At 37.0% G+C, this 23,831-nt stretch overlaps 1 protein-coding gene across 7 annotated transcripts in view; it reads left to right on the top strand.

The window, feature by feature from the left end:
- trappc12 (trafficking protein particle complex subunit 12) overlaps positions 1-22,655 on the top strand; it is a 37,241-nt gene extending 14,586 nt beyond the window's left edge. For 2 of the 7 annotated variants that reach the window (XR_015512798.1, XR_015512795.1), the window contains exons 5-14: positions 5,252-5,365; positions 5,897-6,035; positions 10,066-10,178; positions 10,264-10,336; positions 15,021-15,094; positions 17,639-17,737; positions 18,957-19,060; positions 20,839-20,926; positions 21,011-21,361; positions 21,801-22,655. Coding sequence is in view for 2 of the 7 variants with exons in the window: in NM_001080644.4 (NP_001074113.4) it covers positions 5,252-5,365; positions 5,897-6,035; positions 10,066-10,178; positions 10,264-10,336; positions 15,021-15,094; positions 17,639-17,737; positions 18,957-19,060; positions 20,839-20,926; positions 21,011-21,253 (1,047 nt within the window). In the remaining 5 variants the exon portion in view is untranslated. 7 annotated transcript variants of the gene reach the window in all.
- The last annotated feature ends 1,176 nt before the right edge of the window (positions 22,656-23,831 follow it).

The following is a 23,831-nucleotide window of genomic DNA, read 5'->3' as shown; positions in this document are numbered from 1 at the left end:
ATCTGCTCAGACAGAGAAAAGAGTGTCAAATAAAGAACATGCTGTTGATTTGAGCCTGAAAGCTCCTCATCCACCCTCACCTCCTCCTGTCTGCTGGTTTCCGCTTCTTCTGCTTCTTTTCTGGCTCTTGTCTTTTCTGTATGGGGTTCCAGGGATTATTTTGGCACTGTCTGCATCTTTGTCTTATATATCTCACAGAATCATCTCGACTGCCGCTGAAAATAATGTTACGCTAGCTTTTCTTGAACCCTGAAGGGCTGAATGTCTCACTCAGATTTGCAAAATACAGTTAGCATTGCATTTGGACACACTGAAAATAATGATTGGATTTACTACATTATTTAAGTATAACTGGTTGCAAACAATTTATATGGGCTAAATATGAACAAAAAAAATAGAATTGAAAATTACTATATCTAATTTGTTTGTGTAAATTCAGCCTAAGCAACCAGTTATCTTAAAAGTGATCCTTTTTTTCAGTGCAGGTACAGTGTAATTTTGAGGGTTATTGCTTTTAAATGAAGTAAATGTGTTAGATTTTTATTTATTTATTTATTTGTTTGTTTGTTTGTTTGTTTGTTTGTTTATTTATTTATTTAGGTTTTTATCTATTATTTATTCATTTATTTATTTATGTATTTTTCATTTGTTCATTTATTTATTTATCTAGTTATTTGTCTACCTATTTATTTTTTTATCTATTTTTTATTTTTTTATCCATTTATTTATTTACTTATCTATTTATTATCTATCAGTTTATTTATTTATTTATTTATTTATTATCTATTTTATCTATTTATTTATTTATTCATTTATTTATTTACTTATCTATCAGTTTTTTTATGTGTTTATTTAATTATTTATCTATTATTTATTTATTTATTCAGTTGTTTATTTACTTCTATTTGTTTATCTGTTTATTTATCTTTCTGTTTATCTATTCATTTCTTTCTTTATTTATTAATTTATCTATCTATATATTTATTTATTTATTTATTCTTCTTCTGTTTTATTGTTTTTGTCATATACTGAAGTTATTTCTTGTATTGATTTTATGGAGGATGTAATTTGCAAAGACAATAAATAAATAAACACACAAATATAAAAATAAATGAGTAAGTAAGTCCATAAATTCATGCATACATAAAATAATAAGTATGCAAATAAATCAATGTATATAAAAATAAAATAAAACATTCATTAATTAATTTTCTTGTCGGCTCAGTCCCTCCACCAATCCGGGGTCGCCACAGCAGAATGAACCGCCAATTTATCCAGCAAGTTTTTTTTTTTACGCAGCGGATGCCCTTCCAGCCGCAACCCATCTCTGGGAAACATCCACACACACATTCACACACACACTCATACACTACGGACAATTTAGCCTACCCAATTCACCTGTACCGCATGTCTTTGGACTGTGGGGGAAACCGGAGCACCCAGAGGAAACCCACGCGAAGGCAGGGAGAACATGCAAACTCCACACAGAAACGCCAGAAACAGAAACATTTCGGTAAAACTTGATTTATTTATTTGATTTATTTATTTATTATTTATTTTTATTTATTAGTTCTGTATTTATTTTTCCTCAGATAAGGATAAACATTTTTTACAATTGTGTAATTTATTTACCTGCACTATTAATTATTTATTTATTTATGCAGAAATTTGTGAATTGTGAATACATTTATTTATTTATTTGCATATTTATTTATTCATTTGCATATTTATGCAGGAACTTACGGATTTATTTACTTATTTATTATTATATTTGCGTATTTATTTATTTATTGTTTTAGCAGATTTTGTCCTCCATAGTGTTTGTTTAATCCGTACATTCCTTTTTAGCGCATTATAATTGTGTGTTTGTGTGTATTTCCTGTGCATTTCTTTTCTGTTTCCTTGGCTCATTGACAGGTTTCCTCTTTTGCTTTACAAAGCTCTTACATTCGTGTTCCCATTTTGGATTATCTTCAAATAATGGTCTTGTGTTTTTGTAGTGAAGCTGTGAATCAGTCCTCACCCAGTTTTCCTCACACTTCACACACAACAAACTGACAGCAAAATATAGCACATTCAGGTTAGTAGCATCGAACAGCTATTTTACAAAGCCGTGGCCATATTTAGGATAAAATTAAATAAATAGTAATATGCATAAAATATTCATGGAGTAAAATCAGTGAATCCGTGAGTGTAAAACAGCAGTATAAGGAGCACTGCGGTGATTGTAATTTACTTTCATTGAATGTCTGGCTTTAGAGGTGACTTTGGCGGAAGCTTGAGGAATACTAATGAAGTTCCCGGTGTAATCTTTTTTTATTTATTATCATAATAATTGTTCGGTATTGAGTTTTAGCAACAGAATCTAACGTTTTTTTTTACTCTTCACTGATTCATGTACACTTTCAGCTGGAAGAGATTTTTAAGATTAGCATAGATTTATTTATTAATGGATAAATAAATGTTGCTAATGATTTAGTATGCTCGTAGTATGATTTAAACATTGTCACAGATATACACTAACTAACAAAAGTCTGCAGAGGACCTACTGGAACCCTCATGGAGCCAAGATTCTCACAGAAATCAGTCAAGTTTGGTGAAGGAGAAATCATGGTTTGGGGTTACATTCAGTATGGGGGCGTGTGAGAGATCTGCAGAGTGGATGATCAACATCAACATCCTGAGGTATCAAGACATTTGTGCTGCCCATTACATTACAAACCACAGGAGAAGGACAATTCTCCAGCAGGATAGCGCTCCTTCTCATACTTCAGCCTCCACATCAAAGCTCCTGAAAGCAAAGAGTGCTCCAGGATTGGCCAGCCCAGTCACCAGACATGAACATTGAGCATGTCTGGGGTAAGATGAAGGAGGAGGCGTTGAAGATAAATCCTAAGAATGTTGATAAACTCGGGAGAATGTCCTGTTGACGTAATCTCAACTGAACCATGGAGTAGGCGGGACATAGAGGAGCTCCTCCCCTTCAAACAAATAGCGTTCTCTTTGATCACAGCTCTGCCAGTGGGAATGGTTAAGCTCAAGCACATCCAATGAAATCAAATTAGAAGAAGGGGGCGGGGTTTAAATCTTCTAAATGCAAATTTTGCCACTCTTTTGGTGCACACTAGCTTATAGATTTCCTAAAGATACACCTAAAGAAACTTTACTTTAATTTCAAAGGGACTTTCAAATCATGGTTGTTTGTTTATGGCAGGGGTGTCAAACTCAATTCCTGGAGGGCCGAAGCCCAGCATAGTTTAGTTCCAACCCTGCTCCAACACACTTACCTGTAGGTTTCAAACAAGCCTGAAGGACTCAATTAGTTTGATCAGGTGTGTTTAATTAGGGTTAGAACTAAACTGTGCAGAGCTGCGGCCCTTTTGGAACTGAGTATGACACCTGTGGTTTATGGTGTCATATAACTTTTAAATGATGAAAACTGTACTCTTTGTTGTCCAGTAATTGTGTGGAAAAGAGTGACCAGAACATCGCAAAACAGAATATCTACATTGTAAATGGTGATGATTTTGCATGAAGCGTCTCTTTAAAAGAGCAGAATCTGCTGTCTTTGAGTCCTCAAATGTGCAGTACATCAGAAAGGACCCTCATTTCCACTGCCGTTGACTTCAGTTCTGCTTTATCTCAGCGGCGGCTGCTGCTTTGGCCCGTTTTCCTGCCAGTGGTTTTCGGCTTCATTTGCCGCTCTAATGAAGATTTAGAAGCTCTGGGGTCTCTGACAGATGAGAGAGAGAGAGCAGAGACTCTAATGTAGAGGATATTGGGAAAGAGACAGCTCAAGATAAGAAATGGACAAAAAAATAGCAAACATCACCACATCTATAGCATCCCAGCACATGTCTGTCAGTGCTAAACATTCCCCATTCATCTGAAATATTAACACACGCAATGGTGTATGGTGGTGTATGTAAGAGTTTGTGTTACACTGAATAAAAAAACATCATCTAAAATATCTCCGGAAGTTCCTGAGACTTTTATTTTGGTATGTTGATGTACATCCAACTAAAAAATTAGGAATGGGGCGGGCCTTTGTTTTTGCATATCATTCTTTTGTAGCAGTGAACAGTAAGAGGGGTGTGGCTGAAGCGTCAAACTGACATCATCAGACAATAAATGACTTCAATTGCTCAGACTTTGATCGAAGAAACAGTCCTGAAATGAGTAAAATATGTAGGCAGTGCATGATTTCATACTTTAGGAACTGATCGGATCACTGAAAAATGGGTGTTGCTAACAAAATAAAGGAAGATTGGTGAAATGACAAAAATAGGGCAAAAACGAGACATGCCTCGATAGCCCCACCCTAAAGCACTGATAGCTCCACCCTAAAGCACTGATAGCTTCACCCTAAAGGACTGATAGTCCCACCCTAAAGCACTGATAGCTCAACCCTAAAGCACTGATAGCCCTGCCCTAAAGAACTCATAGTTCCACCCTAAATGACTAATAGCCCTGCCCTAAAGCATTTGGAGCTCCGCCCTAAAGCACTAATATATCCACCCTAAAGGACTAATAGCTCCACCCTTAAGCACTAATTGCCCCATCCTACAAGACTGATAGCCCCACCTTAAAGGACTATAGCCCTAAAGGACTATAGCCCTGCCCTAAAGGACTGATAGCCCTGTTATAAACGACTGATAGCTCCACCCTAAAGGACTGATAGCTCCGTTCTGATAGCTTCTTCCTAAAGGACTGATAGCTCCTACTTAAAGGACTAATAGTCCCGCCCTAATTAACTGATAGCTCCTCCCTAAAGGACTGACAGCCCTGCCCTAAAGAACTGACAGCCCTGCCCTAAAGAACTGATAGCTCCACCCTAAAAGACTGATAGCCCCACTCCGATAGCTCCACCCTAAAGGACTGATAACCCTGCCCTAAAGGACTGATAGCTCCTCCCTAAAGAACTGATAGCTCCACCCTAAAGGACTGATAACCCTGCCCTAAAGGACTGATAGCCCCACTCCGATAGCTCCACCCTAAAGGACTGATAACCCTGCCCTAAAGGACTGATAGCTCCTCCCTAAAGCACTCATAGCCCTGCCCTAAAGAATGGAAAGCTCCAGTCTAAAGAACTGTTAGCTCCGCCCCCTAAAGAATGGATAGCCCCGGGGGGTAGGAAGTGGTGTTTGAGAAGCACTGCTGCAAATCAAGTGCTCGTTGTTGTTACGACTGATGGCTTTCTGTGTGTGTGTGTATAAACATTAGTATTGTTTAATCTCCTCTTGTCTTCCAGAGCACTAAGAACTGGAGGGCGGCTGTGGACCTGACGGGCCGACTGCTGACCGCTCACGGACAGGGCTACGGCAAGAGCGGACAGCACACCACACACACCACTGACTCACTACAGGTCAGCTGAAGCCGGGCGCGCACACACATACAGACAAACATGCTCACACACTCGCACAAACTCTGACACACACAAATACATACAGACACAAACACTGACACGCATACCCTCTCTCAGACACACACACACACTGAGACACACACACACATTAACACAAACACTAACATGCATACACATGAACACACAGATAACCACACTCAGATACACACACTGAGACAAACAGAGACACACACACGCGCAGACACGCACATTTGCACACACTGAGATGCACACAAATACACACAAACACACACAAACACACTCAGAAAAGCTACAGCAGTAAGTAAATCCTCCTCTATAGTGGCATACAGTCATGTGAAAAAGTAAGAACCCCCTATAGAATTGCATGGCTTTCCATATCAGAGCATTGTACAAACACACACACTCAGACATGCACATCAAGAACATCATCTTGTGACATCTCACAGCGCTTGTACCACGCAAAAATGAATGCAAAGATTAAGAAATGTGTGTGTGTTGTTCTCTACACAGCTGTGGTTTGTGCGTCTGTCTCTCCTGATGAAGCTCAGCCTCTTCCAGAACGCTGAACTGGAGCTGGAGCCGTTCGGGGATCTGGATCATCCAAACCTTTACTATGAGTATTACCCCGCCATTTACCCGGGAAGACGAGGTAAATGCATGTAAACCGCATCTCATGTGCTAAGCTGTAGTGTTTGTTTGTGTTTCTAGAAAGGAAATAGTACATTAATTGATCAAGGACGCATTCGGTTGTCCAGAAGTGATGGCAGAGACATTATTAAGTCATGAATTTTGTTTATTAATTCTGTTTAAGTCGATTTCTAATTCAAATGAACGTTATAAAAGATTCACTAAAAATGTTTTAACAGTTTTACGAGCCATTAACAATAATCCAGCAATAATCGAGCATCATATCAGCATATTACAATGACTTCTGAAGGTTGATGATGAAAACTGGAGGACTGATGATGAATATTCGTCTTTTGATTATGCAAATGAATTACGTTTTTAAATATATTTACATACTAAATAGTAAACTGCGACATTTATTAAGATGCTAATGATTAAATCATGTGCTTTATCTTTTTGTGTTATTGCTAGTGCCATTGTTGTTTGTTAATAAGTTAGGCCTATCTATGACGATTATTGTATTATTTATTATAAAGTCAACTATATGACAGTGACACTGTTATAAAACACATGACTCAATTATTAATGGCCTCATGACAATCATGTTTATGACAGATTTATGACAAGTTATGTTGTCTTGATAAAGTTGTCATGACTAGGGAAGGATATACACTTCATTGAACGTGCACACATAGACATCACCCATATACTGCATAACTGCTGGTTAATTATGTTTAAACAGTTAAAAGCTATTAGTTACTAGTTAAAGTTATTAGTAAGCCCACACGGAATCTGCACGCGCAGATTTCTGCAGATTTTTAGCTTATTATTAATTCTGTTTATTTACTTGAGTAAATGTGTAAATCTAAATTTATTCAGTTTTTATTCAGTAATTAATTACTTTTTATTTCATATATTAAGGTTTTAGTTATGATACTTCGCTGGATACTCCCAAAATAATTCCGCAGAAACCCGCAGATTTTTACCAAAATACTCAGCAGAAATAGCAAAAAACGTCCGCAGATTCCGTCTGGTCCTGGTTATTAGTAACTAATAAAGGTATGGTAACTAATAACCTTACATTCTTGATTGTAATTGATTGTACACTCCTAAAAGAAACAGTTCTATATCGAACCAAAAATGGTTCTATCAAGCGCTTCATATATGGAACCCCAAAAAGGTTCTAAATAGAACCATTTTAAGGGTTCATTAAATAGAACCCCAAATGGTTCTTCGAATTCAAGTTAGATGGTTCTATTTAGAACCGTTTAAGGGTTCTTTATTTAGGTAGGCCAGAGTCACGGTGGCAGGCTAGATTATTGACCATCAGGCCACCGGGAAAGGTCCCGGTTCTCCCTATGGCCAGTCCGTCCCTGGATATTATTAAAACCTTTTAAAGCCAAACATATTTTAATAATCTATATATGAAAGATCAGGTGTTATTTATAAAGGACACAAAAATGCAGGCTAAATGTGAAATATTAAACCTTTAAGTATATATATATATTGTGTGAATGATGAAGCTGTGGTGTACTTCTCCTTTCGAAAAATTAACCGTCACTCTCGAGGCTCTTCACCACCTGTCCACGACGATGATTATTAGTTTTAAATAAATTATTAAATCATAAAAACATGGTACTGCACAGTCTAAATAAATAAACTGGATATTTTATTTATTTCACAAAATAATTTGTTAAAAATGTTAAATATTAAGTATATATAAAATATAAGTTATTTGCTAATGTGCAAACCTGAATGAAAAAAATCCCACCATACTGTACACTGATAACGTTTTTGACCACAGCATTCATTTTATTAGGTTTGACTCAAAAAGCTTTGTATATCTGTGTTATAGCTTATAATTATTTTATAATCTTTACTAGATAATTATGTTATGAATCAAAAACTATAGAACCAAGGTTCTTTGCACTCAAAGGGTTCTAAATGGAACCATTTTTTGGGTAAAAGGTTCTACTGGCCAAGTATAGAACCCCAAGGTTCTATGTAGAACCTTTAGGAATCTTTTTTTTAAGAGTGTAATTGTCCAATTTCACTACATGTAACAGTGTTGCGACAAATAAAGGCTCTTCATCATATTAGAGATGTTGCGAACCACCGAAAATCTATTACCCAAAAATATTTTATGCCATTTAACGGACCCTCTAATTTTTGTGGCTTTAGTCATTGTTGGGGTACTCTTTTAAATGTGGAAGCTCTCACATCTTGTATACAAATATATGTCGTTATCGTTCAATATGGCAAATAATTATGGAGATTGCATTTTTGCAATATCGCCCAGCCCTAACGACAGCTGTCATAAGCATGCATAAAATGACGTGTGCCATGTCATGATTTTAAAGGTGTCCCTTTAACTTAAGTGTAACCGTCTGTTGTGTTCTGTGTTGGCTCAATGGTGCCGTTCTCCATGTGCCTTAATGACACTGTTATAAAACACATGACTCAATTATTAATGGCCTCATGACAATCATGTTTATGACAGATTTATGACAAGTTATGTTGTTATGTATGATAATGTCAAGTTGTCATAACTAAGACAGGATATACCCTTTATTGACCATGAACACATATACATCACCTGTATACTACATAACTGCTGGTTAACTATCTTTATATATAATAACTTTAACCGTTAAAAGCTATTAGTTACTAGTTAAAGTTATTAGTAACTAATAAAGGTATGGTAACTAATAACCTTGCCTTTTCCAAATTTAATTGTAATGCAATAATATGCTTGTTTTTTCAAGCACTGTTGAAACAACAATAATTATTATGAAAAGAACTACATAAATGAACTTGAATTGAGTATGGTATGGTTATTTCGAGTTGTCATAACAAAGACATCTCAAACAATGTCATCTTTACATTTTAAATGTCAGAACTTAGCGAATGACACTTAACGACAGCTAGGACTGGGCTGATGAACAATATTATATCGAATCGCAATAACATTTAAGTCAATAACAATGATAAGCTCTGGACTTTCTATATTGATCCAAGAGCCAATCACACAGCAGAAATGTGCACCAATGGCAATCTATAAATGTGTTGATATTACCCTACTTTAAGGACAGTCTGAGTGGGGCTTTTTTTACCTTCCTTTTATATGCTACGCCTCGACTGACCTGTCTTCCCCTGACATGTGTGATGTTTGTGCATGGTCGGAGGGGTCCAATTTCGCTACATGTAACAGTGTTGTGACAAATAAAGGCTCTTCATCATATTAGGGATGTTGCGAACCACCGAAAATGTATTGGCCAAAAATATGTTATGCTAGTTAACGGACCCTCTAATTTTTATGGCTTCAGACATTGTTGGGGTACTCTTTTAAATCTGGAAACATTAACAACTTATAAACAAATATACAGTTGAATTCTGAATTATTAATCGCCCTTTTATTTATTTATTTTTTTTTAAATATTTCCCAAATTATGTTTAACAGAGCAAGGAAATTTTCACAGTATGTCTGATAATATTTTTTCTTCTGGAGAAAGTCTTATTTGTTTTATTTCGGCTAGAATAAAAGCAGTTTTTAATTTTTAAAAACCATTTTAGGGACAAAATTAGTAGCTTCATCAAGCTTTTTTTTTTGATAGTCTACAGAACAAACCATCGTTATACAATAACTTGCCTAATTACCCTAACCTGCCTAGTTAACCTATTTAACCTAGTTAAGCCTTTAAATGTCACTTTAAGCTGTATAGAAGTGTCTTGTCAAATATTATGCACTGTCATCATAACAAAGATAAAATAAATCAGTTATTAGGGATGAGTTATTTAAACTATTATGTTTAGAAATGTGCTGAAGAAATCTTCTCTCCATTAAACAGAAATAAAGGGAAAAAAAATAAACAAGGGGTGAATAATCCTGACTTCAACTGTAAATGGAAAATAATTATGGAGATTGCATTTTTGCCATATCGCCCAGCCCTAACGACAGCTGTCATAAGCATGCATAAAATGACGTTTGCCATGTCATGATTATAAAGGTGTACCTTCAACTAAGGTGTGACCGTCTGTCGTGTTCTGTGTAGGCTCAATGGTGCCGTTCTCCATGCGTCTTCTGCACGCCGAGCTCCCTCAGTACCTGCAGAAGCCTCAGGAAACTCTGGACCGTCTCCACAGAATAAAGAGCGTCTGTCAGAAGGTGTGACCTCAGCATTACACTGCTCACATTTAATTAGCGCAGCTGTAATTGCCGCTGTAAAACTCATGCTCTTGTCCTTTCACAGATCCTGAGCAACCTGCAGGAGGGTCTGGCTGAGGACGGCAGTATGGTGAACCTCACGCAGGAGAACAGACTCGGTACACGCTTCTCAGATCTCTGCTGCATGTCAAACACTGATGCCTCGAGCTTCCAGAAATTTCCGTTTCGGTCCAGACTTTAATTTCAGTGCATCTGTAATTTAAACAACAAAAAATTCTGCGCCATTGACTTTAGACTTTCTTCTAGTTGGTCAGTAGTTAGTCTATTCCAGTTGCATCTTAACACTCAAATTTAACACTCAAATCATTCCAGGGCTCGAAATTAACTTTCTTACTTGGTAGCACTGGTGCTCCAAACCTGAAACATTTAGGAGCACCAGAAAAAATTTAGGAGCACCCACCAAAAATTAATGATATTGACAAGTTGTATATTAAGGGATTTATTGTATTTGAAAACAGCATCATTTGGGACTAACAAAACCCAGAAACAATTATCTAACTAATGCTGTGATGATTTAATATTTGTGCAATATTTCCAAAATTAATGTTGAATAATTATAAAATATTAATGATGACAATAATACTAACAATGAATTATATTTCTCATCATCACGCCGCTTGAATGTGCTTTAATGTAAGTTATCTGCTATATAAAGTCCTGCTGTTACTCTATGGAAAATAAATTGATGGTTTGGATCAAACACAAATGAAGCATTGCAGTAAGAAATATTTATTTTGTACTGCTGTTTTTATATGCATGTCAATTTAATAAATACTGGCCTATTTCTGCTACAAAACAAACAAAATATTATAATAAATCATTCGATTCGATGCTGAAAGGTGCAAAGCAGTCATCAATAATTAAATAGAAAAATAATATACACATCAAGAAAGAACGGACAAAAGAAAGGAGAAAAATTCTCACTTTTAAAAGTTTTGGTTTCGGTTCTTGTCGTTGTAATGCTCAGCTTCGTTACGCGCTGAATTACATTTTTCTGTGTTTGTGGAAAAGCATGCGAGTCAGCCAATATGAGGGGGGCAGAGCAGGATTCTTCCAATAACCACCATCGCAATACTGTTCCTTGTTATAACCCGCATCAGTTTAAACTCAGTAAAGGCAAGCTTCTTTGGCGATGGTGCTTTAGCGGACATTTGCGCTGTTGCAGCCTGCTCACGAGGAAACGTATTAAAAAGTTACGAATTGCTGTGAGATTGTGTTGGCTGAACACGCAGCGCATGCAACGCATCGATATTCAGTGTACTTTTCACTCTTCAGCAGTTTGCATTCCCCGCGGTCACAAAAGCTCACACAAGTGGTGCTCGCTGCAGAGCCATCCAAAAGCTCCCTCCCTGTCATCTGACAGCGGAAAGTCTTGAGTGATTGACAGCTAATATAAACCAATATAGCGGCAGGGAAGAGCTATTCAGCACGTTTTTAGAAAAAAAAAAAAAAAACAGGTCGCACTCCAACCTAAATATTCAGTCGCATGAATGCTCCCAATATATATTATGAGGTCGCATAGCTTAAATTTCGGGCGCATATGCGACCAAAATGGTCGCTATTTCGAGCCCTGTATTCAAACCAGCACATCCATGATTGCACGTATGCATTTGCTATTTAAACAACATGGCACAGAATGTGGAAACGATACCTGTGCCAAGCTGAAACTAGCAAACAAACACTTACATTGCATTGCAAACTCATGTTTACACCATTTCTGCACTTTGAAATCTCTGCAGCAGCTGGAGGTTTGTAGTCCACAGCATATTGCTGCAATGTTTACAGTGCCGGACCTATACTTTCGGGTTTCTTCCCACCGCAGCCTCGCTTTGGTTCTTTAAAATGGCGGCTGTGTGAAATTGCCCCGGATTTCGCCATTTTGGAGTGAAAGCGGTCGCTGTCTATTGGATCTTATTGCTGTTGCGATGGCGAGCAGCTGCTTTGTTTTTTATTTATTTATTTAAAAAGCACATTAAAGCTGAGATACGACCTGAAAGACGACAATACAACACTTACCATCACAATCATCAGCACTTTTATTCTTTTATTTTACAGACTTATAATATTCTGTTGTTCTGTTGGAGTTTTTATTCTAAAATGGCCGCCGCGCCATCTAGTGGCTGTTTCTCAAATCGCACTAGAGTGTCGCCTCTTGGTGATTCTATGCTCTTTGCCCATGCCTAGTGTATGATAGGGCGCTTGGACTCGAACCATTAAGCACTTTTTTTTATTTTTTATGTTTGCTCTATTGTTTTCTTCTGTGCTTTCATTTTTGTATAATTATGGAGATGTGCCAAAAACTTACCTTAATCAATATTGACCTTATTCTAAAATGCGGAAGTGTGCCTGTTTTCGCGATTGTCTTAGAACTTCCGTTTCAGTCGCCTATGAGAGAAATGACAAGGAATAATAAACGGCAGAAAACGGGCAAACTACTTGCTCTACAAACAAATGTTTGCATGACTATACAGACCAAGTAGAATAATATAACAAGGAAATATCAGTTTGCAACATCAAACAGCGAAACGAGCAGTTTTCAATGTCTAAAAATGAATGGAAGTGAATGAGACCGGAAGTCTCGTGCCAAAAAGATTCAAATGGCAGCGCCCGCTCGTCTGGGGAAAATAAGGTCAATAGAAAAAGCATCTAGTTTGCTTTGCTTAAAAAAAGTGAGTAAACCTATTGCCTTAAAATGATTCAGCAAATGAGTATTGTGCATAATTACAAAAATTAAGTGAACTGTTCCAAGTTATAACGGATTTACTTTTTAAAGTAAAGTCAACTTGTTGCTTTTAGGGCAACAGGATGAGTCGAATTTGAATGATTCTCTTGCGTAATGTCTAAAATGATGACAAAACAGCTGATTTTGCTCTAATTTGAAGATTTATAAGGCTGAACGGCATGAAATGCCATCAGTCTACAGAGATCTCCCAGTATTTCTCTGTTGCAATCGGGAGATCACAATAATTAACCCTGAAAAAGGCAAAGATTACTGTTCCAAGTTATAACGGATTTAGGGCCCTATCATACACCCGGCGCAGTGTGGCGCAAGGCGCGGCGCAATAGTCTTTGGTAGTTTCAGCTTGGAGCAAGAGTCGTTTTGAGGCGTTGCGCTACGCTGTTTAAATAGCAAATGCATTAGCGCTCATATGTGCGCCCATAGGCGTTCTGGTCTAAAAAGGAAGGTGTTCTGAGGCGCACTGCTGGCGCGCTGCTATTTTAAGAAACTATAATAGATTTTTCATTAGACCAAAACAAACCCGGTCTAAACTCCAGCGCAGAGTTGCGCCTCGCTTACACACTGCTTAATACACACAAGAGAGCAATAGGCAAATATCTTTACATATGAAAATATTGAAATATTAAGGATATATATAGGATATAATAAGAATAGATATAGAATACAAATATAAAGGATTAAAATATTACAAAACATATTATTTTCTAGCCGACATAAATATGAAAAATCACTGCTTTTATGTCTTCTTCATCTCGGGAGGCTTTTTCAGTTCATTCATAACAATTTGCTTTTGTATAATGTTATTATTATTAGCAGTATTATTTATTATATCCATATTTATATTTGTTTTATTAAAAACAAGCTTAGATTTGCCCACCTGTCAGGTTTTAGACCATATGGGGCACAGCATGTGTTTTAGGATATAACTCAGGTTTTTAAGCACACTTTGTTATTATTGTTCATTTATTCGTTTGCTGGAAATTAGAACTGAATTTAGAAATAGTTTTGAAACGAATATTTGCGCTTAACAAACAAAAGTATTTATTTATAGACTAATTGATGTCTGTGCGTAAAGGTTTCCCTATCCAAGAGCGAGGTGAAAGTAGATCCATTATCTCTCATTCTCACGCAGTAGATGCTCTGTTTAACAGTTTTCTGTTAATAAACTGTGAACTGTTTGCTTGTGAAATGCTCAGTTTTTCCACTTAGACTTACTTTGCGTCCTGTAAATAGTGAATGCGGTCTTGGCGCGACGCAGCTGGCTCTTAAAGGGAATGGGAGATGAGACTCTGATTGGTTTATTCTCAAAACACACCTATAACTCATTAAGAAATTAAACTCAACCCTTTTAGACCATGCGCCACGGCGCAAGGCAGATTTCCCGTCCTTAAATTAGCAAAAATGCGTTCTGACACGCCCTGAAAGCATTTGCGCCCTGCGTTTTGCGCTCTGCGCATGGACCGTCAAAATAGAGCCCTAACTCTCTTTTTAAAGTAAAGTCAACTTGATGCTTTCAGGGCGACAGGTTTACTCACTTTTTTTAAAGTAATGCAACTAATCACCTTTTATAGTGTATGAATTTTCTCTAAACAGAGTTACTTAAGTAGTGAAATGATATTCATATATGTCAGTTTGTTCCAATATTGTACAGACCTATTATATATTATTTAGGTAGCATATTTATTATACAGTATAAACACAGTGTACACACACAAACACACTGTTCACACACAAACATGGACAATTTTCACACACATGCATGCAGCGTTGTCTATCCATCTCTCTCACTCTCTCTCTTTCACACACACACACACACCCACACACAGAGATATGAGATCAGATGGGCTGATGGGGTCTACAGTGAGCCAGAGGGGGGAAATAAATGCAATTGTCACTGTGTCTTTCCCTCCTGCACTATAATTCCCGCCAGCAGACAAATAATTGATGGTTCAGAGCTGGGAACCGGAGGAAAAGACTGCAATTTCCAATTCCCTCCATTTGCTCAGTCCATCTCTTTCTGTCTCTCTCTCTCTCTCGCTCAGCCTCTCTGGAGCTGTGGAGGTCACGTCTGAGCAGACTGATGTACTCCATGGCCAACTGTCTGCTAATGATGAAGGTACGTGGGCTCGCAGACATACGCCTACTGTATACGCTCATATCTGAGTCATAACTGCACATCGATATTCACGCCAATGCATGCGGTTATGCATGCTCTATAGTCCTGTTGAAAAAAAAAACAGTGTCTATGCACACATGCTGAGTCTGTTTAGTATCCCCTATATTTGAGCACACACACATGCACACCACACAGGTTATCATGTTATACAAGTGCCGTCTGCTGGCCAAAGGCGGTAGTGATGCCATAAAAAGGGAATAGATGGTGTTCTGTCCTACATGTGTATATGTTTAACAGAGCAAGGAAGTTTTCAATATATTTCCTATTGTATTTTTCTGCTGGAGAAGGTCATTTTTTTAGGATGGCTCTAATCTATATTTATGAAAGGAAACAAAGCTACGGTGTCCACATGTGTGAAGCTTAGGGATTAAACTGAATTAGAATATGACAAATGTTTGATGCTCTCAAATCTTGTTTTTCATCCCACATTTATATTCAAACTGAACATATGACCTGAAATATTTATATATATTGTAGCACTGTCAAATGAATAATTGCAATGAATCGTATCCAAAATAAATATATATTTTTATATTTTATAATTTTTAAAAATATTTATTTTTTAACAGAGCAAGGAAATTTTCACAGTATGTCTGATAATATTTTTTCTTCTGGAGAAAGACTTATTTGTTTTATTTCGGCTAGAATAAAAGCAGTTATTAACTTTTTTGGGACAAAATTATTAGCCCCTTTAAGCTAATTTTTTCCCCGATAGTCTACAGAACAAACCATCAATATACAATAACTTGCCTAATTACCCTAACCTGCCTAGTTGAACTTATTAACCTAGTTAAGCCTTTAAATGTCACTTTAAGCTGTATAGAAGTGTCTTGAAGAATATCTAGTAAAATATTATTTACTGTCATCATGACAAAGATAAAATAAATCCGTTGTTAGAAATAAGTTTTTAAAACTATTATGCTTAGAAATGTGCTGAAACAATCTTCCCTCCATTAAACAGAAATTGGGGCAAAAAATAAACAGGGGCGCTAATAATTCTGACTTCAACTGTGTATATATATATATATATATATATATATATATATATATATATATATATATATATATATATAATAGAAAAATACTAAACCAAAATTACATATATATTTATATCTAATTTGTATAAGATATAAATATAGAATTTATAAATATGAAGAAGGATTTTCTCATATATATATATTCATTTTTTTTCCTAATTCGTTTAACGGAGAGTTAAATGTGTTTTCAGCACATTTCTAATCTAAATAGTTTTAATAACTCATCTCTAATAACTGATTTATTTTATCTTTGTTGTGATGACAGTAAATAATATTAGACTAGATATTCTTTAAGACACTTCTATACAGCTTAAAGTGACATTTAAAGGCTTAACTAGGTTAATTAGGGTAACTAGGCAGGTTAGGGTAATTAGATAAGGATAATTATAGGGTAATTATAAGTAATTGTATAACAATGGATTGTTCTGTAGACCAGTGGTTCTCAACCTTTTTCTTTGGGGCCCCCACATTGGAGCCCCCCCTCCAATGTGTTATATGTAAATATACACGCACGCACACACATATGTACTGTATGTATGTATATATATATATTTACACTGTATATGTGTGTTTGTGTAATATTAATATATAATATGTATAGAAAATATAAATTAATCAGTTTTAACTTGTCTTGGCCTTCAATAAAACAAAAATGTATGTAGGCTTTGTCATACTGTCTAATCTTCTTCTTCGCCTCTGAAGAATCACTACATTTATGTTTCTCTGCCATTTTTGTTTTGATTGGGCCTTTACGACACGTTGACAAGCACGTTGCGCGAGTGAGAAAATGTAAATAATTATTTAAAGATCTTTATTTTAATTATTTTTACTATTTTGTTGGAATTTTAAGCATGTGTTTTTATTTTGTTTTTTATTATTTTTGGTACTTAATACATACATAATAGTGGAGCATTTTTATGCCTTTTTCTACCTCAACACTTATCCTCTCCCGCACCCCCCTTGTGAACTCTAGTGCCCTCCCCAGGAGGGCGCGGACCCCAGGTTGGGAACTACTGCTGTAGACTATCAAAAAAAAAAAATACAGCTTAAAGGGGCTAATAATATTGTCCTTAAAATGGTTTTAAAAAAATTTTAAACTGCTTTCATTCTAGCCAAAATAAAACAAATGAGACTGTATTATATTATCAAAAATATTATCAGACATACTGTGAAAATTTCCTTGCTCTGTCAAACATAATTTGGGAAATAAAAAAATGAAAAGCAAAGGGGGGCTAAAAATTTTGACTTTAACTGTTTATAGAAGTGAATAATTAGTCCTCCACTAGTACTTTTATGTTGTTTCTGTCTTTTAACTGATGTTGTATGGAAAAGAGCTGCAGGAATAAACACATTAAGATGCCGCTTTAATGCTAATACTGTACAAATAATCAAGAATTAATTCACTAACAGCTAATTCTCTTGTTTGTTTTGTTCGTCTCACATGAAGGACTATGTGTTGGCGGTGGAGACGTATCGCTCCATCATCGAGTTTGAGCCGGAGCAGAAAGTGCAGCTGCTGAGTGGAATCGGACGCATTTTCCTGCAGGTTAGATCACAGGTGTTAAACTCAGTTCCAAAAGGGCCGCAGCTCTGCACAGTTTAGCTCCAACCCTAATTAAACACACCTGATCAAACTAATTGAGTCCTTCAGGCTTGTTTGAAACCTACAGTTAAGTGTGTTGGAGCAGGGTTGGAACTAAACTGTGCTGGGCTTCGGCCCTCCAGGAATTGAGTTTGACACCCCTGGGTTAGAGCAAAGACGCCTGGGGCCTGTAGCATGAAGACAGATCAGCTGGATACGTTTAATGCCGAGTTCAGACTGCGTGATTTTAGCCCCGATTTTGGCTCGCCGACAGGTTTTGAGAAATCACTGACAAATGCCTGAAATCACAGGCAAATCGGTGCTCGTGCTATCAAAGATGCGATCTGAGAGAATCACCGATGAGTCGCCGATGCTTGTGAGATATTTGGCGTGCTGAATATCTGGAGCTGTCGGCGATTCAAATCATGCCGTGTGAATTGAGTTTTGACTGAAAATAACATCAGCGATCGCCTACAGCCAATGAGAGAGCGGCATTCACTTGTGTGTGTATACCTGCTGCAGGCCAGCGGGAGGCTGGGGGAGAAGTTAACAGCGCTCTTTTTCGGTTTATTTGGACCCACGAAATGGAGGAAAAACTAGTGGAGGTTTGACAGGACTCAGGAGCAACCGTGTCTGTTTGACGTTTCATACAGAAAGAAATTAGTTTATTATCAATGTTGAGGAGAAATGGCTAATTCCCTTTAAACCCAGGTGAGCGAATATGTATTTTCTACCCCATTAAAGGCTTCTTTCTCATTATGTAGTTAATAACAAAAAATTTACGACGTGTTTTTGGCTGTGAGACGTAGTTTGGACGAAGTTGTCGGCGATTCTCCCTATAGTAAAGTCATGCAATGTGAAAGTCCCTGTCGCCGATCCATCTTGCAGTGTAAACAAAGCAGCGACGAAACGCTAGCCCAGATAGTCATGCAGTGTGAAAACATCTGTGACACGACTACTTTGAAAATCCTGCAGTCTGAACTCGGCATTAGTTTAGTTTGCGCCAATTCTGAGTTTTAGGTACCATGAAGGCAGCTCAGCTTAGCTCTCACTGAACGACTGAACGCTTGTCTTTCCTCTGCAGAGTTGCTTATTTTTGAAGAGTATCAAAGAGTCTGTTTTGCTCTTCATGTTTTATCTTCACTCAGACGGTAATTAACTTTCTGTTTGCTGGGATTATTAGATCGGAGACATCAGAACTGCGGAGAAATATTTTCAGGATGTGGAAAACGCCTGTCAGTCAAAGGGAAAAACAGCCACTGAAGAAACCTCGGTTCTGATGAACAGGTAAACGCTGATGTCAGTCACTTACTGAAATCTGCTCGTGATACAGTTCAAATTAAAAAGTTCTGTCATGAAACTCTGTTGGGTGCGCAGGGTGTTTAGTCACATCCAATCAGCTTCCAACTACATGGTGCAGGTAATTGGTTGCTGTGGCCTTGGTAGCCAATGAGCTTGCTTTGTTAATATTAAAATATCTCAGTCTTGTTGCTCCACCTGCCAGGGTTGCCAAGTCTGTGGTTTTCCCGCAGAATTGGGCTACTTGCCACGGTTAAAATATTTATGCAGTTACATTGAAATATTTTATTACTAAATTTATATTATAACTAGCGCTGTCAAAATTAGTGTGTTAACGCATGCGATTAATTTTAAATAATTAACGCGTTAAAAAAAAATTAACGCAGTTGCAGGTTTTTTTACTTCCTGTTGTGGTGGACGTGTGTTTAACATGCAAGAAATGTGGATAAGACCAAGGAAGCACTTTTTGAAGGCAAGTTTCAGTATAAAACAATTAGTCGCATCACCAGGCTCTCCAAAGTTTCATGCAGTTTCGGGTGTTTCATTTTTAACTTTCGACTTCAGTTGTAAGTTGATACCGCGTGGCGAACAGAAAGAAAATCCTCCGCATTTCGTGACTCGGTGTTCCTTTAAGGTAATAAAATCACTGCTTAGGCTACACGGTAGACTTTTAATTAGAGTATAATCTTAATCATATTAAAATCGGAGTATTGGTGTCTTATGTGCATGTACTCAGAAAGTCTCTGGTGAAGTCGCGAGCTGTCAAAGACAGGGCATTACTCTGCCTTTCAGCATGAGCCCTCCAAATTTAGCGTGTTTCCTCATTAAACGCAATGAAAGCCTATGCTTCGCGTTGTTGTGTCAGAATCCTTGTGAAATACAGTAATACTTTAGGACGCTTAGTTTAAGCAAATTTGATGAACGTGATCATGCGTGTTGAATCTGAGGGAGTCGCTCCAGTATGGAAGGCCGTTGGGGCCAAAACGTCTGCAGCGCCTTGTGTGATACTCCTAGTTTTTGCAACTGGATGAATGTAAAGGAGGATTGAGCTAAATTGTTTCTACTCTATAACTAATGTTCTCAACTCTAATTAAAATAAAAATAACTAAAATTTTACAATGAGTGCAACAGTTTGTATTCTATAGTTTATTATTATAATTTTCCATGTTTCATATCTGCAATATCTGTATTTTGGCATGTTTTTGCAGTCCACTTAGAATCCAACATGGAAATCAATGTTTTCTTTATTGGCATTGATTGTTTTAAAATTTAAATGTCATTAACATGCCTGTGTTTTAATTTCTGTAATAAATATGGCTATGCCGCTCTATGGACACGCCGGCCCTGAACATAGTATTGTGTGCGCACGACATATACATACATATCGTGTGTGCACAACATAGACATACATATCATGTGTTCATGGCATAGACATACATATCGTGTGTGCACAACATAGTATTGTGTGCGCACGACATTTACATACATATTGTGTGTGCACGACAAAACATTGTGTGCGCACGACTTACTATCACATGTAAAAGTCTTGATTTGCACATCACTTTAATGATTACAGTGGTGTAAACTTGAGTTTTGATATTATTGGGCTGGTTTTAACTGTCCATTAGGCCAGTTTTTTTATTTATAAACATCTGGCAACCCTAACCGGTGTTTAGACCTCTTACCTGGGTTCATGTATGTTATGTTTAAAGCAGCACTGTGCACATTTCAAACCACTTTTAACCGTATTGTAATGACATCAACAGGGCTTTTGTTTACCTGAGTCAGAATAACTACGCAGACGCGCACACGTGTTTCTCCAGTGTCCTACGCCTCGATCCCAAGAACCCAGTGGTAAACGCTCAACCCTTTATTCTTGTACACACGATCATAAGCACCACCAGAGAAGCATTAGTACTAACAATCTTTTTTTTTCAGGCAAACAACAATGCAGCCGTGTGTCTCCTGTACTTGGGAAGGCTAAAGGAGTCCCTGGGCCAGCTGGAGAGCCTGGTGCACAAGGACCCAGCACTGTACCTGCACGAAAGCGTACTTTTCAACCTCACCACCATGTACGAGCTGGAGTCGTCACGCAGCACACAGAAAAAACAGGCGCTACTGGAGGCCGCCGCATGCAGAGAAGGAGACAGCTTTAACATCCAGTGCCTCAAGCTAGTATGAGACGCACACCACCCACACACAATCCAACACACTGCAAAAAACACTCGTCTCTTTCTAGTCCAAATATCTAAACATTCTGAAGTCAAGAAGCGTTTTTTTTAGACAACTATCAAATATTGTTTTGTTTTTATGAATATGAAGTCAAAATGAAGTGAGTTTTTGCTTAAAACATGTAAAATAATCTTGTTTTTGGTTTGAAATAACACCGTTTACCTCATTGGCAGATTATTTCACTTGATTTTTTAAGGTCAAACTCACTTAAAGGGATAGTTCACCCCTACATTTTTTATTTACTCACCATCTACTCACTCTCAAGTGGTTTCTTTCTTCTGTTAAACACAAAAGGAGAAATTTTAAAGAAAGTTGAAATCCTGTAACCATTGACTTCCATTGTAGGAAAAACAAATACTATGGAAGCCAATGGTTACAGGTTTTTTTTTTTTTTTGCTGTCTTCAAAGTATCTTCTTTTGTGTTCAACAGAAGAAAGAAACTCATAAGGGTAAGAGATGAGTAAACCATGAAAGAGTTTGCTTTTTTTGGGTGAACTATCCCTTTAATTTCGACGACTTATTTCTGAAAACAATTATTTTTATTCCTCTATGAAATGCTTCTTGATTTGAGGATTTTTAAATATTTGGATTAGAAACAAGACGAAAACTCTAAGTAAAACAGATTGTTTTGCAGTGGACTGGATATTAAAGGGATAGTTCACCCAAAAATTAAGCTTTACTCACTATTTACCCTCCCTAAGTCTTTATGAGTTTCTTAAATGCAAACGAAGATAGTTTGAAGAATGTAGAAACCTGTAACCATTGATTTATGTACTAATAAATACTATGGAAGTAATTGGTTACAGGTTTCCAACATTTTTCAAAGTATCTTCTGTTAAACACAAAGGAAAATAGTTTGAAGAATGTATAAACGTGTAACCATTGACTTCTTTAGTCAAAAAGAGAGCTATGGAAGTCAATGGTTACAGGTTTCCAATATTTTTCAAGATATCTTGTTTTGTGTTAATCAAAATAACACTAAAGTGTTAGTAAATGATGACAGAATTTTCATTTTTGGGTGAAATACCCTTTAATTAATAATCAGGCGGCAGGTTTGAGAGAATATTCTGAGGCCAGAATTGGATATATTGTCCCGCATTTAAAGCTTTTACGTGTTCATGTTTGTCAGTCGTCATGTGTGTGTGTACAGTCAGGACCAAAGTTACCTTGATAACTCGATGATATTTCCTCTGAACAGGCCAGAAGAAGGGTTACACACCTTTACTCGTGTTTCAGAAATCAAGAAATTAAACGCATGTAATGATTGTTTTCAGAGAGTTTAAGCTGATGTTATGTGCATTTCTTAATATGACAAAAAGGAAATCTTGTTAATAAATGTTTGAAGACCTGTTATGATCTTAAGATGTGCTTTTCAAATCCCACCTACAGTTTGCTTGTGTTGCTTCTTCTGCCTTACATGGGTTTAAAAAGTTCACGCTGCAAAAATATGAAGCGTTTTTTGTTTTTTTATGTCATGATATCAGTGAATGTTTTTAAAATGAATCATTTCAGTCAACGACTCAATGATTAATTCATAAAGTCAGTTACTTGATTCGCTTCTGATCATTTGTTTTGAATGAATTGAATGATTGATTTGCTTATTAACACAGGAACTACTCAATTACTCACCTAAGCAAATAATGTCAGAAAATATCTCAATATACTACACTACCTGACAAAAGTCTTGTTGTCTATCCAAGTTTTAGGAACAACAAATAATATTAATATTTGAGCACAATAAAATCTGATCATGCTTGATTATTAATGATTTGATTAGGACAGTAAGATCTGACTCTGCTCAGACTAAAGTCTCATCACTGAACAGAAATAATGTCCAGTATAGAATATAAAGTCCTGCTGCAGTGGAGACAGAATGAATATTGTGTCTGACTCCATCATGAGCTTGGAGGACTGCATCCATACATCTCTGACATGACTCAAACCACTGATTAATAAAGTCATCTGGAATGAAGAAGAAAGCGTTCAGCAGGACTCCCAGAGTTCATCAAGACTCTTTGTGTTCATTTTTAATGCCTCCTCCTTCATCAGCTTAATAATGTTCATGTCTGGTGACTGGGCTGGCCAATCCTGGAGCAGCTTGAGCTTCTTTGCTTTCAGGAGTTTTGATGTGGAGGCTGAAGTATGAGAAGGAGCGCTATCCTGCTGGAGAATTGTCCCTCTCCTGTGGTTTGTAATGTAATGGGCAGCACAAATGTCTTGATCTCTCAGGCTGTTGATGTTGATCATCCGCTCTGCAGATCTCTCGCACGCCCCCATACTGAATGTAACCCCAAACCATGATTTCTCCTTCACCAAACTTGACTGATTTCTGTCAGCATCTTGAGTCCATGAGGGTACCAGTAGGTCTTCTGCAGTATCTGTGATGATTGGGATGCAGTTCAACATATACACACATATATATATATATATATAAATAAATAAAGTAACATATCCCCACCCCAATCCTGTTGCCCATTTAAAATTAGAAGGCATTTCATACCATTGTAATGGGATCTGGATCATAATA

The sequence above is a fragment of the Danio rerio genome, chromosome 17 (genome assembly GCF_052040795.2).
Source record: "Danio rerio strain M-AB ecotype USA chromosome 17, GRCz13ab, whole genome shotgun sequence".
Taxonomy (NCBI): domain Eukaryota; kingdom Metazoa; phylum Chordata; class Actinopteri; order Cypriniformes; family Danionidae; genus Danio; species Danio rerio.
This window is presented reverse-complemented; position numbering and strand designations above follow the sequence as displayed.